General features: G+C 39.0%; 1 protein-coding gene across 2 annotated transcripts; it reads right to left on the reverse strand.

Annotated features, from left to right (window-relative positions):
• Positions 1-566: 566 nt before the first annotated feature.
• Positions 567-20,809, reverse strand: nr4a3 (nuclear receptor subfamily 4, group A, member 3). Of its 2 annotated transcripts, XM_072253517.1 has the most exons (8): positions 20,177-20,809; positions 17,134-17,301; positions 14,321-15,165; positions 11,872-12,001; positions 11,119-11,279; positions 9,648-9,847; positions 8,312-8,490; positions 567-2,174 (listed from the first exon to the last, which is right to left on the reverse strand). In XM_072253517.1, the coding sequence occupies exons 3-8, from the start codon at positions 15,161-15,163 to the stop codon at positions 1,918-1,920; spliced, it is 1,770 nt and encodes a 589-aa protein (XP_072109618.1). In that variant the 5' UTR covers positions 15,164-15,165; positions 17,134-17,301; positions 20,177-20,809; the 3' UTR covers positions 567-1,917. The 2 variants fall into 2 exon arrangements, with proteins under 2 accessions (XP_072109618.1, XP_072109617.1); XM_072253516.1 differs by lacking the exons at positions 17,134-17,301; positions 20,177-20,809 and adding an exon at positions 17,035-17,127.
• Between the last annotated feature and the right edge of the window lie 214 nt (positions 20,810-21,023).

The raw sequence follows: 21,023 nt of genomic DNA on the forward strand, positions 1-21,023 counted from the left end.
AATGAGATATTTGGATTTTATATAACTGTTTGGCTGTGTGAAAACCCAACAGCAATACTAATATTTAATTCAATTCACATGAATAAATATCTGTTTCAGAAGCTTTTCTATATTTTGATATGAACTGTCAGTCACTTTATCAAGCCATCATGGCAACACTACATCGAAATTTGTGGAACACTGCTTATCTTTGCAGACAGTTTGCATTTACGATAAGATATTAGGAACACCAGGTTTTACTCCTCAAGATCCTTCAAGGCACATTTCTACTTATCAGGAAACTAATCTGGTTGCACTCACAAATCCTAGCCATCACCTTGGGTACTTTCATATCACATCCCATATTGAATATTCCTGTAAAATTGACATCTATAGCCAGATATGATGAGAAATATTTTTAAAATTTGAAGTAATTAGTTTAATCACTTTGTACATGTTACGTCATTGACATTTAACTTTTAGATTTTACTTATACAAAAGAAGAGTGTAAATTACCACAATTAGATCTGATCTAATATAAACTGTGGCCAAAAGATGAATTTCAGAAAATCCTCCAAAGTCAAGTATCTTATGATAAAATGTTATTCAATTTAATATTTTAATTTACATATCTATGTACAATGTACTCAACATTTGAAAACACACAGGCTAACACAACAGAACACTATTGGATGCTGAGGGAGCACAGAGATGGTTTGTGAATTCACTCAAACACAAGGCACTGCCCCTTTAACAGCTAAGGTTCCTGAATTCAGCCTGCAGAGTTACTCTAAGCAACCAGCAATTGTTGCAATAAATACAGGCAAAGCCATTACAATAACATGCATATAATCTTTATAGAAAAGACGTTATGCAACAAAAGTATTTTGTATTAGTATATGGCATCAACAGTATAAACATCATACAAAAAACTTTTACGAACACGGAATGTTTAATGCAGTTGACCTGCATCCTACTAGCACCTACATTCTTACAACTACAGTATTCAGTAGAAACTGCTGGGTTTGTAAAGTCGGCTGGTGGAACAACTAAATCTGACAGAATATTTGATTCTTCTTGTATCTTGAGATCTTTCTGTCCAAACTGTACATGATCATCCTTAAAACACTTCACAAAAGATTGTAAAAATTAAATGTGTTTCTCGAAGCCCCCCCACCCCCACACAACCCCTTGACTCCCTATATATTCTTTTTCCTATGCAATCTGTAGGTGCTCTTCTGGTTCACAAAGTGTCCCTGCATCAACTGTACTTTCATCAGTACATATATCACTATAATTCAAGTTCAGGTAACTTTGTCAGTAAAGTTAGTGCCAGCAATATCTTATATTTCATCAAATTCTTTTAGTATTACAATAAATTAGAGTTCGGAAAAAAAAAACAAAACCAACAAAATAAACTTCTTGAAGTTGTAGCACTTTCAAATAAATTGCACTTGGACATGTGAGCCAACAGCCTTTCATCACTGCATTCTAAAAACAGAGCTTTTCATCAGCGGTGACTCCTTGCACCACCACTTGCTGTACATATGACACATCAGGAGCTATACTAAAGGCATCAATCACAATAAAAAGCATACTATCTTTGTAACAACTTTGTTGTTAACATTTAAAAAAAAAGTTATAGTAGTCACCCAAGAATTTTGGGTTGACAAATTACAGACCGAAAAAGAGTCAGATAATCACTTCTATCAGGCTTCATTCTCAAGGTGCCACCTTAGCATTCCCAAAAGCAGCAAGAAGTTTTAATGTATAGGATCCTTCAGAATAAAGAACCAGGAAATATCCTTGGATATGGATGTTAAGAGCTGCTTTGTAGGGTACAGACGGCAGAGCACCAGCTGTTTTATTCTCCCCTATACACAATCCACTTGGTTACAGAAGTGTGTTATTGTCAAGAAAAAGAAGAGGTAAAACATCTCAAAAAGGCAGTGTATCCAGAAACAGTTTGTCGATGATGGCTGGGGGTGGCACCAGGTCCTCGAGTTTTAGGTAGAAAATGCGTTGGAGCCCCTGCGTACAGAGAGAACGCAGCTGAGGGATGATCGCCACTACCTTGGATAATGGCTGCCCTTTGCTTTCTCCAGGACTGTTGAATGATACATGTTCCTTCAAGCAACTGATGATCCGGGATTGCAATTCTTCTACTTTCTTTGGTTCCTTTAACCCATGGCGATCTGCGTAGACACAACAGGCATTATTAACAACATACACCCAATATGCTAAACATTTTTCTCCAATAAAGATACGAAAAATCCACTTTTCTTGTCATTTATTGTCCCATCGATGCACTTTGCCATCCCCTAATTATAGCATTTTGTAGATACAATCAGTCAGCACTTTGTAATGTTTGGAACCTTGTTTTTTTTTAAATTTCTGATGAAGTTCAGAGATTCTGATGGGAGCTATAAATGTCTTATTTAAGCAGGTTCTCTTCAAGAATCTTGAACAAACTTGGTTCTCACAGAAATAAAAAGATACAGTGACAGTGCTTTTCTATAGCTGAGACCAATAACATCAATAGGGAAACAGAAGGGAATTTTGTTCATTAAATAGCTAGGCCTCTATTCTAACTAGTGCCAATTCTGTTTGTCAGCGTGCAAAGTCACAAATGAACATGAAGAGCAGAAGGTCACACTGTATGTCACCTCAAATTTCCACTACCATGCACCAAGATCATGGATAAACCCACACCTCGAGTCCATTTTCCTGCTCGATTCCCAACTATTTAAAATGCGAGTCTCAATCCTGACTTTTTTCTTAAATGACTGAACATCCAAAACCCTCAAGTGAATTCCTAAAAATATTCCGTCATCCTAGTCCTCAGTGGCCAGCTTCTTATCTTAAGATCAAGTCCCTTTTACTAGACTCTGCAGCTGAAAGAAACACCTGATAATGTACTTCAATGAGACCATCTTTCATTCTTCAAATCTCTAACTGCATGCAAGTCGTTCACAACCTTTCCTCCGAAGGTAGTCAATCAAAATGATGACAAGAATAGCATTACATCCCACTTAGATTTATTTCCCACTTAAACTAGTACTTCGGTAACTTTTTTGTCAATATATTTTGTCCAATGCTGGGCAGTATTTTCTATTTTGGTGCTGACATGGATGACAATTTATGAGGCAGAAATTGGAATAGAGCAGGATTGATGGTGGACTGAAATAATTTTTTAAAAAAATCAAGAAACTACAGATGCTGGAAACCTGAAACGGGAACAAGTACTGGAAATATTCAACAGGTCATTTAGTGTCAGCGGAGAGAGAAACAGTTAACGCTTCAGGTCAGAACTGGGAAAGGGAAGTGGAGAATGGATCCTTCCAAAGTAACAGCTAAGGATGCACTGCTTGGAAAACAGACAGCGGATAACCTATCTTCCTCATCTCAATGTCTCTGCTCCTTTCAAACAGTCCTCAAAACCAAAGTCTTTAACCAAGTTGTTAAGCACCTACCCTATTATAACTTGTGGTTCAGTGTCAATCTTTTATTGATAATACTCCTCTAAAATACCCTGGGATTTCATACTGCATTAATTGCACTATACAAGTATAAGATGCTTCTGCTGTTTCTGGGGTGATTCCAAGTCAGTGTGCTGCCTCCCTGGTGCAAGATCACTGACCGGATGCAGACCATTCTGAAAGAGTGTGAATGGGTTTATTTTGGTACCAATGATATTGACAGATAATGGCAGATCTTGCAATTTTAAAAAAGAGATTAAGAAGTGAGGACTTAAAAGTAGTACTGTTCAGATAACTTGTGCCACGTACTGATGGGTATGGAAATAAGAAATTGTTTAGGAAAATGTGCAACTGGAGAGATGGTATGGGAAGATGGACATTAGATGTGAGGGGGATTAGATTCTTGACATGGTGAACTTGTATAGGCAGGATAGCTCTCATCCCAATAGGGATGAAACCAATATCCTCACGAGTAGGTTTTCTTGTGCTTATTTAACATAGTTTACTCAATCTTGGCAGGCCAATTTGTCTTCAAATCACAGATAAATAGAAATGGAAACAATAGGGAATAAATTTAAGAGAAAGTTTAGACAGTAGAGTAAACAAAGGTGGGGGACGAGGGATAAAAACAGGTTGAATTGTGTTTGATAGTGAAATGCGAGGACAGACAAAGGAAGATCAGCTGAAGGCAAAAGCATACATGTGGAAACGTGACATTATTACTCTAACTGAAGGAGCAGGAAAGGCTGCTTCGTGATTGTCAGGTTTCCGGACAACCTAGAGATAGTGATTTTAAAAAATTACAGGAGCTTATTGGAGTTAGTTAAAATTTGAAGATGGGAAAACCATTGTAACCAATTCTGATGGGCAGTATCATATTTAGTAAAGTGTGTATTTGATGACAATCAGCGTGAAGTTAAGAGAAATGTGTGTCTAACTATAACTGAATTTTTAATAAGATAACAAGAAGACTAGATGAGGGCAGTGCATCTGATGTAGTTTACATCAATATTAGCAAACTTTCTGGAAAAGTCCCACATCACAGGCTGGTCAGAAAAATGGGAAAGCCTATGGAATCCAAGAGAGGAGTGACAAATTGGATTCAAAAGTGGCTTAATGGTGGGAAGCAAAGGATAATAGCTGACGTGTATCTTTGTAATTGGTTCTGAGCCTCGTGGAACCTGTCTCTTGCTTTGATGATTTAAAATTAATTGCACATGCTATGATTAAAGAGGTTTGCAGATGATACAAAAAATTACTGAGGCTGATGTTGCAGACAGATATTGATAGTCTTGGTCATTTGTGAAGTAAGAAGTGGAATTGAGTCCAAGGAAAAGGCATTTGGGAGGGGCAACATGACATGGGAATGCACAGTGAATGAGAGGATATTGAAATGGGTAGAACAGTGAGATTATCCTCAGCTCCTTAAAAGGTAAAGAACATGCTGATGTGAGTAAAAATAAAATACAGAATGCTTCCTTTAAGAGATTAGAAACATAGAAAACCTACAGCACAATACAAGTCATTCAGCACACAGAGTTGTGCCAAACATGTCCTTACCTTAGAAATTACTAGGCTTACCTATAGCCCTCTATTTTACTAAGCTCCATGTACCTATCCAAAAGTCTCTTAAAAGACCCTATCGTATTCACCTCCGCCAGCGTTGCCGGCAGCCCATTCCATGCACTCACCACTCTCTGAGTAAAAAAAACTTACCCCTGACATCTCCTCTGTACCTACTCCCCAGCACCTTAAACCTGTGTCCTCTTGTGGCAACCATTTCAGCCCTGGGGAAAAGCCTCTGACTATCCACACGATCAATGCCTCTCATCATCTTATACACCGCTATCAAGTCATCTCTCATCCTCCGTCGCTCCAAGGAGAAAAGGCCGAGTTCACTCAACCTATTCTCATAAGGCATGCTCCCCAATCCAGGCAACATCCTTATAAATCTCCTCTGCACCCTTTCTATGGCTTCCACATCCCTCCTGTAGTGAGGTGACCAGAACTGAGCACAGTACTCCAAGTGTGGTCTAACCAGGGTCCTATATAGCTGCAACATTACCTCTCAGCTCCTAAATTCAATTCCACGATTGATGAAGGCCAATACACCGTATGCCTTCTTAACCACAGAGTCAACCTGCACAGCTGCTTTGAGTGTCCTATGGATTCGGACCCCAAGATCCCTCTGATCCTCCACACGGCCAAGAGTCTACCATTAATACTAAATTCTGCCACCATATTTGACCTACCAAAATGAACCACTTCACACTTATCTGGGTTGAACTCCATCTGCCATTTCTCAGCCAAGTTTTGCATTTATCAATGTCCCGCTGTAAACCCTGAGAGCCCTCCACACTATCCACAACACCTCCAACCTTTGTGTCATCAGCAAACTTACTAACCCATCCCTCCACTTCCTCAGCCAGGTCATTTATAAAAATCACGAAGAGTAAGGGTCCCAGAACAGATCCCTGAGGCACACCACTAGTCACTGACCTCCATGCAGAATATGACCCATCTACAACCACTCTTTGCCTTCTGTGGGCAAGCCAGTTCTGGATCCACAAAGCAATGTCCCCTTGGATCCCATGCCTCCTTACTTTCTCAATATTCTCAAAGATTAGACATAGAATTTAAGATAAAGGAAATTATTTTAGAATTAAGCACAAAACGGTTAAGACTGCAGTCTTGTCACTGTGTTACAGGAAAGATGCAATTAGACTGAGCAGGGTTCAGTGAAGATTTATGAGGATGCAGCCAGGGGTGGAAAATTTTAGTATAAGCAAATATTATATAGGCCTGGTTATTTCCCTTGTATCAGAAGCTGAAGGGATATTTAATAGAGGCATATTAAATTACGAGGAATTTAGACAGAATAGGAAAAATTAATTTATCTTAGCAGAGGAGCCCAAAACCAGGAGGCATGGATTTAAAGTAATTGGTAGAACCTTTTTATGACCCAGAGTCTGGTAGGAGACTGGAATTCTCCACTCAAATAATAACAAAGGTAGAAGCTCAATTGTATGTAACAAGTTTTTAAAGAGCTGGGACCTATAGGACTATGTTCTGTGTGTTGGAAACTGAAATTAGGCCTGGTAGTTCTTTAATCTGATCGTACATGACCTAGATTTCTAAAAAAAAGAGGAGAGATCTTCTAGGCTGATGGACATAACGAACAGAAGATGGGGCAATGAAAGACACCTAAGTTTTAGTACATGTGCCACTGAAGTGAATACAAAATAATTATGTTTCCCATTCCTCATCTCACTAATTCCCACAGAACTTGTTTTTAAGATGGAAAGATCTATCACAGATATACCTACGGCTATTAGGATAATTTCATATTGCCTAAGTACCTGGCTGCTTATACAGCAACTTAAAATAAAGAATACTGCATCTCTCAGATAACTGTCTTGCAGCAGAGAAAGGGGGAGAACAGGATAGTGAGATTAATTCCAATTTTTGCTATCAGATATCCTATACAAAAACAGAAGGAATTTTTTTTCTTAATCAGCATTCAGTATAAAGGCTTGGTTGTAACATACCCATGACCCAATGGTTCAAATGATAAGATACACTGAACTTTAATTTTGAGATTATAACTGAGAATTACTCTTAGGAGTCAATGGAAATTGTTAATTTTATAACTTATTGTGCTACTTAAGTTGTCTTCTGTTTCAATATTTTTATTAATTTCCACATAGAAGAATACAGAGTACATGAAGATATATATTATGAATCAAAAAGATAGAATAGTACCGAATCCATTATATTTAAATCACACTTACAATCGCAGTACTCCATACTTAAGTTGTTAAGTAATTATGTAACATGTAATGTCACAATGAAAATCATTTGAATTCTACCTATGTGTATGTACAGTTTCAATTTCAAAATTAGTAAGCATAGAGAAATTGGCCTAGTGAATGAGATGTGTGGCGTCATGCAGCATTTTAAAATTTAGGATTGTGTAGCAACAGTGTTCGAGATACTTACTCAACTCAACACTGATACAGAAATTTGGCTTGTTCTGACATTCGTAAGAAACTAGGCTGAGACTCAATCATGAAACTAAGTTGGGAAGAGGATTTCTGCTCTGAAGAAAAGTTAAGTAAATCTGTCTGGGACCAATGGTAACCTTGCCTTCTGTTAGCTGAATGTAGAGCAGAGCATTGCTGATAAAGACACACTGAACCTGTTCAATTATATTTCTACAGATCAACTGCAGCAAACTAGAATGGCAAGTGCAATAAAAAAACAAGAACAGAAAACTCCTACTAAAATGAGTACACAGGGTCCAAGATCTACCATCAGCAAGGATACCATTATTTATCAGCAATTTCCAGCGCAACTAATAAGCACTCAGTATGAAATCCCTTACACCATATATATTCAAGAATTAATCCAAGCTAGTAGTTTTTTGACTGATTGCTCATCCTTACATAGCATGCTTAATTTATGTCTATAACATTACAATATGGGCTCAAGTACAAGTCTCCATGTGGATACAACAAATTATCACAAGGGACACAATCTGACAGAGCAAATTCTTAGACACTGCCCTGAATTCTGTAAATAAACAGCTGGACATCTGAACTGATCAGCTTAAAATAATTTCTAAAAAGCAAACAAAATCGCAAGTAGCTAATATGTATTTAAAACACTGCAATAAGCAATCATCAAGCCAGCAAAATAGTTTGAAATCATATCTGATATCAAAGTTTTAAAAAAATCAAAGTGAAATACAAATATATCACAGAAAAGGCTTTACATAGGACTCAGAAAGACCATTACACTGGTCTGAGAATCACTGGAAGATTCTGGGGGGAAAATTGATAGAAAGTTCCTACCTGTGATCATAACAAGAGCCGCTAGACATGCAAAAGTTGAAACATCAAAATTAAGGCTTTGTAAATTTGTAGAGAATTCCTTGATTGTGTCAAGCCATTCACCAAATCCACGAAGGCACTGAAGTCGATGCAAAACAAGTCCATTACAGAACACAAACTTATCCTCTGCTGGAGCAGATCTGTAACGAATCGTTAAAAAGGACAGAATTATAACTTTAGAGTTCATTACCTGTTATATCTTAACAAATATCATCATACATTCCACATCCTGTAAGGGTTCTGAAACTATCAACAGAAGCCCTATTGCATTTCTTCTTGATTACAAAACATTGCTGAACCTCATTTTTTTTTTGCATGCAATATCTATGGAGTGTTGGCTATAAATAAAATGGCCTGGTTTCTAAACCTGGAGAACAATAATCTACCACATGTTCCCTCACTGAATTAGTCAATGTTTAGTATGTTTATAATGTAAACTACAGACCACGTTTTAGAAAATTTGAAACAATCATTTGGTTATTTTCAAACACTTAATTAATTGTTTGCTGACTAGTTTACTATGTTTTGCTACCATGGGCACCCGTTTTAAGCTGATGTTGAGTTTAAAAAAGCAACAAAAGTATAAAACAAACAGCAATTTCACAGTGAGATTCTGCTATGCGACACAGTAGGTAAAAAAGGATACAAGTTATTTGAATGAAATAGCAATTTATGACAACAGAGGGAAAAAAACTGGTGAGATGAATGTCTGCAAATTTCTCATGCCAGTTAACTCTGGGATTGCTGGTTATAGCTGCCAATTTACATAAATTTACATTAGTATAAAAGGTGTTCTACCGTTGTGTGCATATGAAATTACCACATAACTCTAGCAATGCACTGAAGCGGAAGAGCATCCTTTTGAAAAAAACCTAATTATTCTAAATTCTTTTGCTTCCTCAAACCACCAAATTTGATCAAAGCAACACCACAAAATGCTGGAGGAACTCTACATGTGATGCAGCATCCATGGAAATGAACAAACAGGTGACATTTTGGGCTGAGACGCTTCCTGAATATGCTGCCTTACCTGCAGAGTTCCTCCAGCAATTTGTGTGTGTTGCTTTGGATTTCCAGTATCTGCAGAATTTCTCATGTTTAAAATTTAATCAAAGTTGGTTTTAAAAGATTATTTATGGGGAGGGGAGGAATAGATAGAACAGGTGCCAAGAATTCAATCCTACAATAGCATCCATTAATTGTGTACTGTCATTTAAAAGGGAAGATTATAAATTGACATTGTGAGAAAAAGAACTACAACATACAATTTTACACTTTTGGAAACCATCACATTTACCTGTGAGAAAGTCTCAATACAAAGAGTTCGAGGAAAGAAGATTCAATGAGTAGAGCCTTATCTTCTTTAGGAAGATCGCTGAATCCTAGTATTTTTTCAGCCCAGTTCTGAGTGACCTCCATAGAGCTAGCAAGGAGCCCATAGAACTGATGCACATACTCAGCGTCGTTTCCAGCTGTTGGCTGTTCACTAGCACAGAACTGCAGGGAAGAAACAACATGTCAGCCAACATCATGAAAGCAAATTTAATTTTCCAAAAGGTAAAACTACAGGAAGAAGTCAAGAGATTTTCAAGGTTTCTGAAAAGAGCTATTTTTAAGCAAAAAGGATTTGAGTTTAAAACCTTCTATTTCTATGTTTATCCTTAAGAAGATTGCTTTCAATATTATTTGCATTCAATTTTAAGGTATATCATAAAGCATTATTGGTTGGTTATAAACCACAATAAACAATACCTTTATTGCATTTAAGAAAAAAGTAGTTTTTCAGTTGCTAGTAATAATTCAGCAAGCTTTCTAATTTTAATTACAACCTCATGATGCAAGTGACACACACAGGTGTAAATATCTTGTGCAGCAAGCATCTTAAAAATCACATTAATTGATAGATGATTAAATTAACATTCCTCTTCTATTCAGAAGAAAAAGGTATGTCAATGCTTATTGCTTTAGGCATATGGCATTCGGAGAACAGGTTAAAATGTTTACATTGCATTCAATTAAACATTTTGGAAACTTTTCAATTATTGAAAAGAATATTGATGAAATTACAATAGAGTATCTCTAAATAAATATTTCTCATAATGCCAACGTTATACAACATCAAGAAAAGTAGGAAAAAATTGAATTGATGATTGTGCTTGCATTACTTAATCCCCCCAAAATATCAATATTCAAAAATAACTAAAATCTAACTGTACTAATTGTAAGTTTTATTCTTGGTAGAAAACAAATCTAATTTGTCAGATGTAAATTGTAATTCCTATAACAATTTCCTTCCTACGTTGCCATTCTTAAACTATGAAAATAGAGAAATCACTTTGGCTTCGGTCTTTCAATAAAAGTAACAATGCACAGCTAAGCAACTATTGTTTAATATGTAATGATATTAGGTATCATCACATTTAACAAATAACTCAAGAAGAATGACAGTTTATTCTTAAAAATGTAAATGCATTTAGTTCCTAAGATGTTACATAACACAGTGTAATTCTCTGAATGAATTGTAGTAAGTTTTTCCGGTTTTGGTTGAAAATTTGTAAAATAGTATGTACAACTTGCTATAATCAATAATTTAAAAAGTGATTGAAAATAGGTCAGCCTAATACATAATAACACACAAAAACAACCATTTATTAGATATAATATAATAATCAACTCCAACCCCATTGAATTTTACAATGGCAGCTGGCAGGAGATGCTATCTACTGTACTTCCCTTGCCCTGTCTAATTTATGTAGATTCTTGCTTACCTGAGAGTAATTGTGACTGCTGGGAGTGGTGTCTACAAGTGCCCGAACAAGAGCGTTCATGAAACTGATCGGGGGTGATGGTGGTGATGGTTCCTGGAGAGGGCTCTTTGGTTTGGAGGGCAGACGACCCCTTCTCCCCTTTAAACTATCAGTACGGACCACTGGAGAAACAGAGACATGGATACATTTAAAGATTTAGGATAAATTAACTAAAATATAGTCACAATATCATTTTCTGTATTCTCAATCATTGTTTAGAATGTATGCTCAAATTATGTTTTACATTGCATTGTGTAAAATAAAAATACTCATTCATTCATATACCTATCCATTTCGAGGGATTTTTAAACTTAATAAAACATTAAAGCCACATCTCCTTTGGTATTATAATATCTGAATGACTGTGCCTTTACCCTTTGTTATTTGCATTTCCTCGCTGATTCATCCAAAATAGCCTGTTACCCTACCAGCTTAGTTGCTATTTGCAGCATACTTTTGAAGATGGTTTTTAAAACAAAACAGGAAATGCACAAAGCCCACAGTTAAAGCCCGTAGATTGGCATAATACTGTTTAATCCAGCAGTTATTCTAGATGGTCATTATTATACTCATTCAATGGCCCAGCAAAATCAACAGCAAGCAAATATTAACTCTGTGGTGTGATCGTTAGTCTTTCGTTAAAAGGAGAGTGTAGAGTGGATTAGACTGGGGTTGGAAGGCTGTGGTTACAGCCTGACAGCTGCCAACACTCACCTTCCTTAACCATCCCCACACTGAGGCATTTCTGGAACCTGCAGTACTGGCATCGATTACGCCGCCTCTTGTCCACGGGACAATTTTTGTTTGCCAGGCAAACGTATTTTGCATTTTTTTGCACTGTCCTCTGCAAAGAACAAATGTTATTACAGCATGTTGTCTTAGAAAAATTTAGCTGACAAAGCAGACTCTAATTATGATATGAAATGCGCCAAAGCTACTCGGATAATTAGATAAAATTAATTTCCTAACATGTTAGCCTGCAGGAAAACAATTTTACTGGTGTTAGCTCCTGACAATGAGAATCAGTCAGATTTGTGGCTGAGAAACTCTCAGGAGACGGGCAGCTTTAAATGATAGAATTATTTCTGAAATTACCGGGTCATCACATTATACCGCTGAGTATAATATCCCTCTCTCCTAATATACCTTTGGGGATCATTTTCCACTTGGCTTATTCCCGGGGTGATTACTGGCCTTATTAAAGAAATCTGAAATGGTTTGGAAGAGCATTTCTTTAACTAGCACAGCCTTAAAACAAAAATTAAACTAGCTTGGATTTCACTAATCAAGATTGATCAGTACATTTCAAATCATATTCAGAGTCAAATTTTAATTAAATACTATACATCTTTTTTTTAAGAAAAATCAAGATATATAATAGAGTATTGCTAATGGGTTAAGTTAACTGCACAGACCTCAAACCTGTTTCTGGGCAGAGAAAAGACTTATTAATACACAAACTGGAATTAGGGCATCTCCCTTTTGCTCACTTAGGCAGGATTATTAATCAGACTGAAAACAACCTGGTAATCCACTTTGTTTATACAACAAAGAAAAAGTCTTTTATAAATTTAGGGCCCTTGCCTTCAGAAAGAAAGGTTAAATCGACAAATGAAGTTAATTAATTTCTGGTAACAATGGAGTGTTTTGAAGGTGTTCTCCATTCTGTTATTGTTCGATGATGGATCACTTGTTTCTCACTTTTGCAAGCCAGCCTGGACACTAGCAGCACATGTGAAACATTATTCCAGTCAGTCTGATGCCATTGGTGAATTATCTTATTCTGAAGTTACAGCAAAGCTATTGTTTCACATCCTATTAGATTTAATTTTGGCTGTGATAACTGCAATCACGAATCACGAATCACTAGGATAGATTCCCAAAGATGTTGTTCAGGTATACAAGATGCTTCGAAGCACAGTTTACCAGAGGACACACAATAAGACTACAATAAAGCAGAGAGTCCCTATAGCATTTTAAAAGTTTGGCAGTATTTGATTATTTCTGTCATTTCATTTCCAATTATATTAGTGCTTATAATACAAGGACAATTATCTTAGTAGTTCACTTTGTAATTACGAACTTTTCTTTCCAGATCTTAAATTACTGAAATATTTTCTGTTCCAGACTGCAGCTGTTCATTTTTAATATTATACATTAAATATTTTCCATAAATCATAAAATATTAGCAGCAAAGAGGGCCAATCTACCCATCATGTCCATACCTGCTGTATCAGAATAACCCTCTTGTACCACTCATCAGCCTTTTCTCTGTACCTTTGCTATTTTTGTCCCAAATTATATTTATCCAGTTCCTCGTTAAAGGCCACAATGGAACCTGCCACCATCCCATCTGCTGGCAATGCATTTTAGATGCCAACCACATCTGGCGTTAAAAAAAACAAATTCCCTGCCGTTACCCTTAATTCCCTTCTCCTCTCAGTTTTATCTGTGAGTGTTAATTCTCAACCCTTCCAGTAATAGGAACAGTTTTCCATGGTTCATTTTGCTAATATAGTATCTTGTACATTTCAATGCTACCTTACCTCAACCTTCTCTTCAAAGAAAACATCCCAGTCTCTCCAGTGTATAACTTGTAAAAGCCAGGAATCATTCTTAAATCTTTTCTGGATCCTTTCCAATGCCCTCATATTCTTTCTAAAATGTGGCTAGCTGATTAAATCAAACACCATTTCAAATACATATCTTGCCCACCATACTTCTGGCTTCATAGAGATGATTTTTATACAACATATGTCAACCTAGTTGTTGAAGTTTCTAATTCAAGGGTTTAGCTTTCTCCACCCCCACCCCCCAGGCATTTCATATTGCCACGTGCATTCACAGCATGAAATTGGCTGAGATGTTTGTCCCTGCAAATCGTACCAACTTCCCATTACCCCTTCTAAAAGCATCAGGTGTATCCCCTCATAATCCAGTTTACCAACTAAATAAATAATAATTTCAATATATTTAAATTGTCTGCACTGGAAAGTTATGCATATTGCAGCAGCACTGTGTTATTCATTTGGCTGTTTTACCCTCAAGCTGCTTTTGGCCCATGCAGCTCATTGTTTACCTTCACAAATAACCTCGCAATACTAGCTTCCTTCATCTAATGCATAATTCGGAGTGCCTTTGACAACATTAAAATGCACCATACCTTAAAAAATCCCTTGCATCCCTCGCAGGTCCTGACTCCATAATGCTGACAGGCTGCATTATCTCCACAAACAGCACACATCCCCTCTGCGGATGAGGAGCCTCTGTTCGGAGGAGAAGGGAGGCTCTGGGTACTCTGGCCAACAGGCAATGGGTGGAAGCCCAAGCCAGACCCCTTAACCAAGTGCAGTGAATATTGATGCGTGTCCATTACAGACTGTGTGGATGTACTATCAGCTCCCATTGGCATGTTCAGCGTGGGTTCGTAACACACATGGCTGCTGGAGGCTGGAGTGTGAGGCGGAGATTGTTTGAAGGCAAATACTGGGAATCTTGGTGCCGTGGTCTTCAGGGAAGCATCCAAGATATGGCCGGAGGCCATACAAGTCTGGGTTACTGGAGGCAAAGTGTGGGGTTCATCCCAAATAGATGCCTGCGGAGTTGTGAACTGTGGTGTCGTAGGAGTCGAAGGGGGAGACTGCTTGAAGTAAATGGAGGTGGATGGCATGATGTCCTCTGCTTGGTGCTGGATGGAAGGCTGGTAGCTGTGATGGGTGGGGTCTTCCAGTTTAATGAGGGGTCTCTGAGAAGAAGAATGCATTTGATACACACAGGACGGTTTGAACTCGTAGCTGCCGGAGTAACCCGTCTCCATGAAGGTACTGAAACTGGGCAGGGATGTAGTGGCTGTAATCTCAGTGCTGCCCATGTCCACGCCAAACTTCATGTAGGGGGGTTCAGTATGTACGAAGTCAGAGCTGTAATCTCCACCATAAACGTAACTCTGAGCCGCAAAACTGGCACCTTGTGGCGACGAGCTGTATTGAGTTTGCACACAGGGCATATCTGAGAAGAAACGAATATTCTGCAATTAACAATGGTGGACAGATTGATTTGAGCAACAAATTGATTTTCATATGCTTCACTTTATTTCGGATTACCAGCATCTATAGTCTGATTTTTTTTGGTGGGGGGGGGGGGTTTGAATACTTTCACACTGCCAAGCGAAAAGAAAGGTCATTATACGAAAACTAACTATTAAAGGTCTGGTGTATATGTCTAACTATAACGACTTCCAGCTTATTCCATCCTATACATTTCACTGACACGATTTCCTCTCAAAATTGCGCCACGTTGATGGAACTTGCCTTTAAGAGTTAGAAATCCGCCGTATTTTTAGCAGTGACTGATTTGTAACTCTTGGAGACACGAGAGACTGCAAGTGCTGGAATCTGCAGCAAAGAGCAAGCTGCTGAAGGTTTGACCTATGCGGGCCGGGTGGTGCCTGGAGAGAGAAATGGGTGGTCGACGTTTGGAGTCCAGACCCTTCGTTGATCTGACTAATTTTATGTGTAGCTCTTCACGGCGTCTAGTTTATGTCACAATTTGACCGAGCATTGTTTAAGCACACAACAGTGATAATTGCATCCGAGACGCTGTTCTTTGTACCTGTCGGAATCTGGTGCATAACTGACAAGTGCATTGTACACATCATTGTACATCTGGTAATATGCGTATGTTTCGCTCTCAGAAAACTTGCAAAAATGTATTTAAAAGGCAACATACTGTATTTGCACGGGTTTGGGAGAAGGGCCCCTGCTGGTCTCTGTACTAATGTTATCTTTATGTAACCAATTATCGTCTGCATAATAATCAACTCTCACAAATCACTTAAATATTCTCCTTTAGTGACAAGATAAGCTTGCAAAGCCAGGCCGTAAAGACCTGTGAAGCCAGTCACAAAGACGAATTCTGCTTCCTGTAACTACACAGTTAGCAGGGTGTGACTGAACAGAAATTATATGAACCCTCCTCCTCAGATGCGTCAGAGAGCAATCGATTTTGTAAATGGTTAGGACACACGCGAACAAATTAACCAGGTGAAATTAGAGGAAAGAGAATAAAACACAGGCTATAAAATCCGTAATAGAAATGTCATAGTTTGCCTAGACAAGTTTTCGAAATCTAGCTCTAGTCTAAAAGACAAGGTGTATTCAACAGTTCCCGCACTAGTTGGCAATGAATAGATTATACCAGATAGAGCAAGAGCTAAGAAAAATAACTGGAGATGGTGCTGTGGATTAGAGAAATTGATACAAGAGATCGCAGGCATCCAGATGTTAAGTTTATGTTTCAGCTTGTTCGCGCGTATTTATTTGCACAAGGTTGTACATGAAGTTTATCTATGCAAGCATGTGTTGTGACTTGTGCACATTTAGGTATTTGTTGGTACATCCCCGTCGTTTCTTGTCCTTTATAGACTCCTACGGGTTTTATGTGGCTAAGTTTATGTTAGAATACTTTTTTGTACAAGTAGAGGTTTGTTTATGTTCAAACACGTGCATGCATACATCTTGTTTTGCACAAAGCTCGTACATAACTAAATGTTTTCAGATGCAGACTCACTGGATATAGCTATGATTCTCTCTGTTTTAAATAACATTGCTGTATACATGCTCATTTCTACACAGGGTCTATTTTTATTCCTTCCTTCCCCAGATCTCTTGATTAAGGTCGGGGAAGTCAAAAATTGCTATCCACGTCCATGACGTTACCTTCACTCCAAATTATCCACAGGCAGTGTGAGCGTAAAAAAGAAATTAAAATGCAAATAGGGGAAACAAACTGAATGAATCAAAACAGGCCTGGAAGATAAACACAGCCGAGAAATAATGGCGTGACGAGAGAACGAAAAAGTAATTTGCTTGTCAGCACCTGTTCCAACCTTGCGCCCCTCCCCCACCACCTTGTCGCCAGAAGGCGGCACAAGGAACATCTTCTGTGTGTATTCCCCAGGTAGCCTCCAGTGTGTACCTGTGTGTGCTGAGGAAGGGAGATATTTGGCTCGCTGAATGTTGGCTCGGTAGGCTGCCAGAGGCTCGGCCGTTGTCAATGCGTTGTCAATGGGTTGGCTGCTCTCGGCACCTCGCTGCCCTGACTCGGTATTCGGGCTCGGTAGGGGAAGCTCTTCCGAACCAAGATCTGCAGAGTGAGAAAACAATGAGGCATCAGGCTTGGAGAAATTATGAAACGCACTTCCCTTTGACCAGATCATTGCAAATTCGGACAGAGGATAGCAATATTTTATAATCCCTTATGAATTCAAAAAGTTCAATGCAAAACACCGAGAAAATAATCCCGCAACCTCGCCACCTAAGTAGGAACGCAAGACACATTTTTAATTATTTTTATCAAAGTTACTCTATTTTGCACCAATTTACAATACTGACTTCCATCACAAAGGTGTGAATGTCGATTCAGTATAGCGGAAGCTTAGCTGAATGGGACCCAATTTAAACTATGCAAATCCTCCTCTCGCGGTTGATGCTGACACTACGGCGAAATAGGTATTATCCTTCGGCTCGAACCGACTTGGTCTACAGTGGTTTAGGAAAGTTAGCAAAAGGTAGCCATTGTTGTGATTCATGTCCTGGCTGGAATGTCACATTTGCCCCCCGCATCTCTGGAATCTAGGATGAAACGCCGGTCCATATTGGACATGCTCTCCGAGTGGCATCACGGTATGGAACGAAAAAGGACTTGCTCATGTGGATGGAGGTCACCGAATAATCCACTAAATCAACGGTTTAAAACACATTCACACAAAAAAAGCCGCCCACAGCGTTATTAAAAGCGTATTATTTAACTTTTGCCATGTCCATGGCGAGTAATCGATCTCGATTAGTGGAGCTACAGCGCCCTCTCGCAATTTATTTAACACGACGTCCGTCCTCAAAACTTTCCAAACTTCAAATAATCATAGATGTCTTTAGTTTTATGGTAAATTTAACAAGGATGTAACACAATAACAATGACATTTCTTAAACACCTGCGAAATGGTTAGCCAAGACAGTGTCAATCAACATACTCTTTTATAGGATTTTGGGTTTAAGAGTCAGATGGGTGATAACTACAAACCACAAAAATTAACCAATAGATCGTCATTGAAAGAACTGCCCCCGAGCATTCACTCTCTTATATGGATCTTTTTTTTCACCTGCTGTTAAATATAATTCTTTCCGAGCAAGTTTGTCCGGACATTGGTATGGTCGGAAAAGAACAGTTCTCTGAACAGTTTTAGGCTGGGTCAGGTATGAAACCTAGACGTTTCATACAAATTCCGTCCACGCCATCGTCACATCCACTTGCCACCCGCGCGTTTGCGGGGGATCCCGGTCTGCGTCGGAAAGGAGATTCCGAATTCGGGGCTACAATAGCGACTTTAATCTTTTGTATTCGCATTGAACGGAAACAAGATTTCCAAATGCCTTTCCCCTCAATTTTTCGAAATGATTATTATAGCCTTTCTGTAATAAAGTACATAGAAAGCTCCGGCAAGGTTATGTTTATCGATAGTTGCTCAGCTCCTTTGGTTGGCTCCTTTGCACAGTAGGTCTCCCTCGGAAGAATGCTCTAAATCAGTTGGTTACCTAGAGAACTGGCAAGGCCTCTTTAAACATCCACCTCGTTACTAGCTGTCCCATCTCCCATACAGCAGCCGACCATAGCACAAACTGCGGGGAAATCTTAAATTAGTTTAAATTATTAGATTTTAAAAATTATTGCTATCAATCGCACTCTTTTAGAAAAAGGCCAACACAGGCTCTACTGGACGTCAGATAATCGCCCTTGGCAGGAGAGTATAATTAACAATTATGAAAAATTAAATGCGTTAAACATATGAAATACAAATAGATTCATCACAATATGCCCTTGGAGCATTAGGTTTTCATTGCCGACTGGCCATGCTGTATCTCAATTACAAGTCATCTAGTTATGGAAAATTAGCCCCCGAAAATTATTAAGGACTTAGAATCCGCCGCCTTACGTCCTAACAGTTACCATACACCGAACATCTCTGCAATTTCAATTTCATAGAAACATGCCAAGGCCTCCACGGGGGTACAGTGCCATAATAAAAGATATGGCTAGAGTGAGGTTATATGGAGTGGATAAGTTTTCATTACCGACTTTTCAGCTAATCTGATGTGATGGTGTAACCCCGATTAGTGACGGCGCATATTAGCAAGCTCGTCGCTAAAGTATGACAATTTGGACTGATGATTCATCCACATACAACCTTACCCTTCCCAATGTCGGCAATCAAAAGTGTACTTAAAAACGATTCCCCTGGAAAGTCCAGTACAAATACCCAATTGACACACTGACATAAGAAACGTGCTGCACCACATTACTCAACAAAAAGTAAAAGTTAAGCAGACGCGCTTCTGAAAGTGAAACTATTAATAAAAAAATCATAATCATTTGAATACAAAAGATGGACCAGAACTGGGGATATTCTCACGTGTTTGGACCAATAGGGTCTACAATTAGGAGGCGTTATTTCTGAACTGAAACTTTAAATATTTAGGATCGCACCCAAGACCAGCGTGCGGAATAATAACTCTAATTTTGTTTCATGGCACAATTCAGCTTTATAAATAAACCAGCACGATGTCCTCTTCAGAATGCGTTTGCAATGGAATCAAATAGACACGAAATAACTTTACACTTTCACTGGAACATAACTAATTATACACAAAGACAAGTGTAAGACAAATCGCATCTATTCATCGCATCATACCAAACACCCAGCCTGCAGCATTACATTACCATGACAACTACCAGAAATACCTTAATACCCGCTGATCTCTGATTGTCACACTCGCCAAAGCGGTTGATTAACTCATAAATTCTCAAGCAACAACGGTTGGGCATCAAAGGACAAGTTCCAAAGTATATTCCAACAGCCTTAACGAAACAAAATCACTAAAGCTCTTTGAATTGCTGACGCTTGTTCTACAGCATACCCCTTGTAACTTTTACGATGTCCAGTTAGTAACTTATTGATACGTACTTGATTGCTGTGACGGTTCCGTCTTTACATGTAATCAAACTGCCTTCCAAGTTACGAGTAGGTGTCCAGTCCCAGTCATGGATAATTCACAGAGACAGTTGTCCTTAAAATATTACTGCCAATTAACGAATTAGTTCTATTGCGATCCAGAATTTTCTTCACACGAGTTCATCAGTGGCGAAAAGTGTCTGAAACTCTTTCTTCTGTTCCTTGTCTGTGTTGTGAACGCTCCTCGGATTGCAATGTGCCTTTGTTTATGTGCAGGCAGATATCAGTACAATTCCTCACTTTGTGAACGTCATTTATGTTTAAGAAGGGGGCGGGGGTTTGCAAAAGCTGCTCGCCTATAGGAGGAACGCCGGTATCTCCATAAGTGCGGCTGGAATGCAATAAACGTCAATCGTGACGCCTCCGGGCCGTATACGTCACGTTATGGCGCGACACGTCAGCTGCCCCTTTTCTTTATTGTGTGTGTTGAAATTGGTCTTCTGAGATTTTCCTGCCCGGCCCCTCAATGGCGCGCCTGCGGCCGTGCACGCACAGACAGTACACGAGCGATGACGAGCTGCTGACAGGCTAGAGAACACTGCACTCCACTCTCCCCGCGCTCCTTTATTATCATTTATGAACCCCGCGTAAGCATGTCATCGCCTCCAGACGGCCAATCACGAGGTGCCATACGCTATATGGGAGACCACCCCCCCGAGCTTTAGTCATAGCCACACCTCTCGGTTCCCCCGGCCAATGGGCAGGCGGAGGGCCGGGTGCGGCAAGGAGGGCGGTCTGGAACTTGTGCGCGTGAGAGCGCCCCGCTGACGCACGGCGCTGACGCACGCTGTGCTAAATT

This window comes from Mobula birostris, chromosome 3 (assembly GCF_030028105.1).
Source record: "Mobula birostris isolate sMobBir1 chromosome 3, sMobBir1.hap1, whole genome shotgun sequence".
In the NCBI taxonomy this organism is placed as follows: domain Eukaryota; kingdom Metazoa; phylum Chordata; class Chondrichthyes; order Myliobatiformes; family Myliobatidae; genus Mobula; species Mobula birostris.

Coding starts and splice junctions, on each gene's coding strand:
- nr4a3 (XM_072253516.1), bottom strand. CDS start 17,095: ATGTTCCTTGTGCCGCCTTCTGGCGACAAGGTGGTGGGGGAGGGGCGC. Junction 15,166..17,034: donor GGGGCGCAAGGTTGGAACAG/GTGCTGACAAGC, acceptor GTTTCTTCTCAG/ATATGCCCTGTGTGCAAACT. Junction 2,175..8,311: donor GGCTCTTGTTATGATCACAG/GTAGGAACTTTC, acceptor GTGTCTACGCAG/ATCGCCATGGGTTAAAGGAA.